This window comes from Xylaria bambusicola (assembly GCF_022495145.1).
Source record: "Xylaria bambusicola strain CBS 139988 unplaced genomic scaffold F5B22scaffold_64, whole genome shotgun sequence".
NCBI lineage: Eukaryota > Fungi > Ascomycota > Sordariomycetes > Xylariales > Xylariaceae > Xylaria > Xylaria bambusicola.
This window is the reverse complement of record NW_025953617.1, coordinates 26,386-33,076: the sequence shown is the minus strand read 5'-3', so window position 1 is coordinate 33,076 and position 6,691 is coordinate 26,386. Positions and strand designations below refer to the sequence as shown.

Here is a 6,691-nt window from a genome sequence, read left to right as displayed (position 1 = left end):
TCGGTTGATTAAGAGAAAGAAAATAAGAGTCAATGGGGGCTGACGATCCACTGGCACTTCCCGGGTTGGGTTGAGGCCAATGGGAGTTTAGGTTGGCAGATTGGGTTGGTCGATTAGGTACCTCCTCTCCTGTATAAGAGACCCGTAGCAGACCCGTAGCTACGGATGTTGGTGCTCAGGTCAGTGACAATGGAATGCACTGTCCTACTGCTCCTAGTACACCACTGACCTCTGCCAGCTCTACCTACCTACCTACACCCTAGCAGCAGACCTACGAATTACAGGTAGGTACTTACTTAGATAGGTACTGTAAGTAGGTAGATGGCAGGCGAGGCAGCTCGGCAGGTAGGGGGGGGGGGGCAGAGGGGGAGGTACTTACCTAGGTAGGCACGCTACAGCAAGCGCGAGGCAAACCATGCCGCATCAAGCCACCTAGACATAGTGCCATTTGCCACTGGCAAGCCTACCTACGAATACCTGTAGCTACTTACGAAGTACCTGGCAGGCGGCAGGGCCCTGACGGGATCTAGTTAGTGGCTGTAGCAACCGTGGGAATCAATTCCCTACCTACCGGTATCCTGTCTTTCAAGCCGAGAGAGACGGACAAGATGATCTTCTGGGTCGCAAGCGCGATCAGGCGACGACAAGGCGAAAGGAGGGAAGGCTGGAAGGGTTTGTTAGACGAGCACCAGATCAAGGTACTATCTACACATGTAATAGGTGTATAACTTGTGTTTTCAAAATGGATGAACTACCTGCCTATACACGGAGGCACCAATGTAGGTACTGGTAGTTCAAGTATCGTCGGCAGATCAGCCCAGAAGCAATTGGTTCCCGAGACACGCCCTATAGGTAAGGAGGTAGCGTTCACGAACATCTCCTTTCGACACCAAGCGACCAACCAACTAGGTAACCAACTTCTTACATTCCCTTTGCCCTCTTCTATCTTGTTAGCACAATATACTATGTAAGTAGGTAGTAGGTATATCGGGATGTCAGTCCAAGCCGAATTATGACTGGAGACAGCGCGGGCCGGTCACCCACCGTAGGGACACACACTTGCACCAGTCTGCTACGAAGTACACACTATGTGTGATACATGCAGACCCAGCACACACCCTCGACACCCTCGACACCCTCGGCTTTTAGGGGCCTTAGCCAAGGGTCTTGCAATGCCATACCTACTTACATCAAGTGGCCAGCAGTCAGACACGTACTGCACTCAGGTTTGTCTGGTCTCTGGTCCAGATCACATTATCCTTCGTCCTTGCCGTTGCTCCGCAGCCGTACTTGTTTATACCTCCAAGCATGTACCTACCTACCTATAAGATATCCTTAGTATGATAACTCAAGGCCTGCATGCGATGCTCAACGTTGCATGTTATGGTTACAGACGTACGTGGTTGACTGACCGACCTGACCGACCTGACCGATCTCTCTGCTGCGCAGCGGTGTGTTTGTTGACGTCCATTTCGAGGATCGGGTCTTGCATGAACGAATCTTCCCTCACCCTTCTTGCCCCCTTTCCGCGCGAGCACAACCCGAGGAACCTACACTAACTACGGCGAGTGCCTACCTACTTACCTAAGAAGATTGACTTGGCAATCAAAGGGTCTGAAATGGGATTCTTCCAGCCGGCCCGTAAAGGGAAATATCCTTCCAATTCCCAACGCGACCTAAGCAATATGGGTACCCAGGTTAGGTTAGATCCTTCGACCTACTCAGTAGTATTGAAACTACTGTACCACCAAGATGGATTCAGCCCTCACAGAGCAATACCGTACTGTAAGGTACCACCATCTCGACGACACGTTTGCGTGCTGAAGTACCGTACATGGATCTAGCGATCAGGGCAGAATGCCAGTTTCCTCCTAGCCAGTGATATTGGCGTATTGACACCTGTGAGTCCCAGCTAAAAAAACGATGCTTTGGATGATTACCTAGGTAATACTATATGCGAGTTCTCTTAATCTTAGGATTGTTTTGTTAAGACTTCATGCTATTGCTTCCAATATTAATTGTTTTTGTCTCCCACATACTACCTACTAGTTGATCCAACCCTGCTTGGTCTGAACCCCTCACGCTCTGAATTATAGATCGCGTTTTAGTCACGCCCTCCACATCCATGGCCAATGACGTGGTCATCTCCGTCTTGTAGTACCTCTAGGTAGTAACTCTCTGCCAAAGGCGTTGCTGATAAAGTACCGTAAGGTTTGGAACCCCTTGCCTTACTACGAGCACAGTCCGCTTACCAGATGCCCGGGATACCTGCTGGCTGGAATCGAATCTCTTTGGCACTACATACATACAAATGTAGGTAGGTTATCCAGCGCCTCGCCGTGCTAGTGGAGGTGGCCGCTACCACATATGCGAGACAATCCTGTTTCGGTTCTTCCGAGTAACTTCACTCGTCAGATTGGAATGTCGACAGGCCATTAATTATGGATCGATCCTGGCCGCTCATTGCTACTATAACACTCAGAAGTACCCAAACCTCTTTTGTATCATCAGAGTAGGGTATCGCCACAAGCAATGGTGCAATTTGATCATTCTTTGCTCCATGGTACACGATCGTATAAAATTGGTACGGTAGTATTGTATGGATGTAAGGGGTGCCTGCGAGCGCCATCATTGTGTGCATGACACATCGAACTTTCAAACCTTCTTTGGCACAAGCATAATACTTGCTCTTTAGTCCCGAAGATGACTGGAGAGCTCCACTCCTGAGAGCAATATCTCGCCGTCGCTACATATTGACATAGGGATTGAGAATGTAGGCGCTCCTTGGTGTCCGTAGAGTGCGCGTAAAGCGTAAAAGTAGGGTTTTTGCCCTTGGCTTCTCTAGCAGAGAAATCTAGTTGATTCTTGCTTGACTTGCCCGTTCTATAACCCCTTTTAAAGAAACAATCTCCAGATCCCCAACCATGCTAATCCCAGCGACGTCGTTGCAATGCCAAACTTGCGGCTGCGCATGCCGAACATGGACTTGCTTGCTAGGATTTTGGCGCGTTGGCGTTCGAGTTGTGCGTTGCCAGAGAAGTAGCTATACGCCGCGAGACCGATAAATGCGCCGCCACCTACCAGACTCATGACAAGCTGTCAGTCAGTCCGATCCGTTTCAAATTAAACATCATCTCAATCAAAGACTCGCCGTTATCGGCGTCGTGGACATGAGCAATTTATAGGTAACAGAGAGGAGGGATAGCAGTAATACTAGGTGGAGTACTAACCTACGATTCGGCATGGTAGGCAGTCCTCACCCCGATCTTGCTTCAAGAGATCATCGAGGTTTTCCGGCTTGTCCAGCGTGCCCACGGATGGGACTTTGTCCTTCGCCATGCTTTTTAAGTTGGATGCGCGGTTGGAAATGTCGACTTTTTTACGCGATAAGATTTACCAAGCCTGGCCCATGCAATCTATGTAGAACCTTGCCATACTGAAGTGGTCCAAGCTTCAGCCAACAGAAAAGCCCCTCAAGGTCCGACTTCCCGTGTAGTTTTGCGCATTCGCCTGAGGCAATACTACTACACTTTCTAATTTCATGTGTTCTGGAGAATATCTGTAATGTTATTTTCGTCTTCCATCCTAATCAACATAGATGTATTAGGAGGATACGCATCGTTAGTCGCGACGCAAACTGTTTACTCCATCTGCTACTATCAAGTCATTGTTCCATCAGACTTAACTTAATTCTGGGTAGATATGTATCCAGCAGCTCACTGCAACAACAATTCTCGTCAGATGGGTACATAAGTTCAGCAAGAATCAATTTATCCATCGATACCTACCGAGTTTATTAATCCCAAAAGGGGAAGCGAGACGGACTCGTGATACCATTGTCCGGCATATACACTGAGATAAAATATGCATTCTTGCTCGTAATTATATAAATTAAGTGATTGAATGTCGAGTACAGCATGGCATATCACTTCAGGAGGTTATTGTACAAAACAGTTCATTATTGTAGGTGGATTGGAATATACAAATGCGGATGTCTCGACAAGTCAACGTTGCGTGGTAAAAACCGGCAGCTTATAATTTGAAAGTACCACTCGAAGCGGTCTTTGTGCTCTTGGCCTTATTACCATCAATATCAACCACCTCGCCCTTCTTATTAATAACTCTGACGCCACCTTTCTTGAGATCTCCAAGTGTCTCTTGGCGTTGCCGAGCTTTCGCGCTTTGGGGCTGCTTGCTTTCGAGACCATCAGCCTTACGAATCCTCTCCTTTTCACGGCGGCGTTTCCTAGCCTTATCCTCGCGGGTCATCTCTTGCTTAGCCACAGGTAGGCCGCTCTTGCTAACAATCTCGCCTTTCTCGGCATTGTCCTTGCCAGCTTTATAGACTTCTTGGGGAGCTAGTGTGTTGTCGCCGCCGCCGACACCCTGTGCCGTAGTTGGCTGTGCATCTTCCATGCTGATAGTCGCAATGTCTGGTACTATGGTCAGGGTAGGTGCTGCGGGCTTCGGCCTGTAGTGCCAGCTGCTGAGAGCGTCTAGCTTGGCGCTGATGTCTTGCCACATTTGTTCAACCTCTTTCTCGTCCTTACGAAGTTTCTCATCTGCTTTGCTGACGTAGGAGTCTGGGTTGGCATTCTTGACATGTTCCTCTTCGTATATCTCAGCCAAACCTTGTTTTGATTTGGTATCCTCCACCTGAGCAAGCCCACGACGTGTATGTGACGAGAACTCTGCAGCATCAGGTCTTCGTCGAATTACTTCGTCAAATTCTCTGGCCAATATACGTCGCTTGATGAGATCCTCTATGCTTTCGTTGACGTCGGGAGTAATGACTGGGACAGGCTTTCCTGCATGCTCAAAGTCGAGGTCTTCCTCCAGGAGAGAGTTCACGGGACGCTCAACGGCTCTGGCCTCACCTGACATGGTCCAGTCCTTCTTCGCCACGTTGGCTGCTTCAAGCTTGCGAATTTCTTCGGCCAGTTTAGCCTGTCTCCGCTCATGTGCAGACCTCCTCGACTTGGGATCTCCGGCAGAAACCTCAGAAAGTGCATCTTCAGAATCCTCCCGTTCCGATTCGTCTTCAAATAAGTCACGGCGAACATCCGCCATTGCCCGTTCGACTTCTTTCTCTGCCGGTCCGCCCCGCTCGGTAGCAGTCAGCTTGCGCGGCCTACTCGGTTTAGCTCCCTTCCGCCTTGGTGGCGCGAAAAAGTCCTTGTAAAAGATGTTGTTGGCGTTACCCTCTGTTTCATTGTCTTCTGCGCCCATTTCGTCTTCTAGATCACTATCACCTTCTGGTGCATCTAGATCCATATTACCAAAGGTAGGCCCACCTTCGTCATCGTCGTCCTCGTCACTATCGGCGCCGGACTGCATTTCATCGTCTTCATCATCCTGAAGTTTTTTGGGCCTCCTTGATTTACTACTGGTTACGGGTTGTTGTCCTGAGAGAGGGTTTGCATGCCAATCGAGCTCCTCATCTTCACTTCCTTGGTCGACATTAGGATCTGCTCTGGCATCGGCATCTTCCCACATCTGTGTGGTTTTATTGAAATCGTCAATCGAGAAGAAGCCGTCATTCAAACCATTGGGGTCTTCGACCAATGGCTCGGGTTCGTCGTCCTCACTGACCTCACTGTCCTCACTGTCCCCACCCTCCTTCAAATCGTCGTCTTCCTCTCCATCTTCTTCGCCTTGGCTCAAAGCTTCGCCTTCAACCCCCAGTAGGTCATCCTCATCCTCACCACTTGACATTTCATTTTCAAATGCCTCTTCGTCTATGTCATCGTCTAGCTCCCCACTCGAGTCCTCGTCCGTGGAGTTAGATAGATTTCCCAAGTCGTTTCCGTCCGAGTCTGACGGGTTTGTGGTACCGCTCACACCGTTTACTTGAATTTCTTTACGATCTTCCAGGTCGTGAATAAGCTGCTCGGCATCTTGTAGGGTACTTGTAATGATCCTCTTTGCCTGTTGCCAGACTTGGCCACTCTCGAAGCCATCAACATGTAGCTTCCTGACTTTAAGAACATCGATAGGGTGGCGGGTCTGGTCAGCACGTTTTCGCTTCTTATTTGCCTCCTTTTGACGTTGCTGCTGCTCGTCGCTTAGTTGGCTGGCGTATGCGTCTAATGTGGCCTTGGCAAGTTGAAGAGAGGCGTTGGGAAGCGCCGCCGATGGCTGCAGAAAGTTATGGCGATTGCCGGCCTTAACGGCTTCGAAAAGTTCCAACATCTCCATGCTGCCAGAAGGCTTTGTAGGATCAACGAGGGCGGATAGGAAGCTCAGCGACGGTGCATGGGTGAGGGTATGCGATGTCGAGGTCATGGAAGACGTTGTACTGCCCGAGCCAGCCATTGCCGAGCTAAAAGCTTGGTAAAGGCAAAGAAAGCGCCAAGAGGGAGTGGTCGCGGTCTTTTGTCGACCGAATCACTCGCGATCGATGCGAGTGGGCGGTTCAACTAGATAGCAGTCTTACTCGCAAAAAAAAAAAACAAAATTTCCTGGATCAAGGATGCCTATTCTATCGAAGGGGACCCCGCTGCAGGGCGCTCTAGCCTCTACGCTAGGCAGGCTATTTTAGTGGGTACACCAGCATACTTCCAGTAGGTAGGTACCTACCTAGGTAGATTAGGTATAGAGTCAGCTCCCCCGAAGTCTTAAGTCATCATGGATCTATTGACGTACTACCCCTCTATTATGATAAGAATTACCACCATACCACACAATTCGT

General features: G+C 49.4%; 2 protein-coding genes across 2 annotated transcripts; both read right to left on the bottom strand.

Moving 5' to 3' along the window:
- Nucleotides 1-2,768: 2,768 nt before the first annotated feature.
- Nucleotides 2,769-3,685, bottom strand: F5B22DRAFT_483771 (uncharacterized protein). Its single transcript, XM_047972280.1, has 2 exons — nucleotides 3,231-3,685; nucleotides 2,769-3,077 (listed from the first exon to the last, which is right to left on the bottom strand). Exons 1-2 carry the CDS (start codon nucleotides 3,337-3,339, stop codon nucleotides 2,896-2,898), a joined length of 291 nt encoding a protein of 96 aa, XP_047826221.1. The 5' UTR covers nucleotides 3,340-3,685; the 3' UTR covers nucleotides 2,769-2,895.
- Nucleotides 3,686-6,505, bottom strand: F5B22DRAFT_483884 (Mpp10 protein-domain-containing protein). The gene has a single exon (XM_047972282.1). The coding sequence runs from the start codon at nucleotides 6,313-6,315 to the stop codon at nucleotides 4,033-4,035; it is 2,283 nt and encodes a 760-aa protein (XP_047826220.1). The 5' UTR covers nucleotides 6,316-6,505; the 3' UTR covers nucleotides 3,686-4,032.
- Nucleotides 6,506-6,691: the final 186 nt, after the last annotated feature.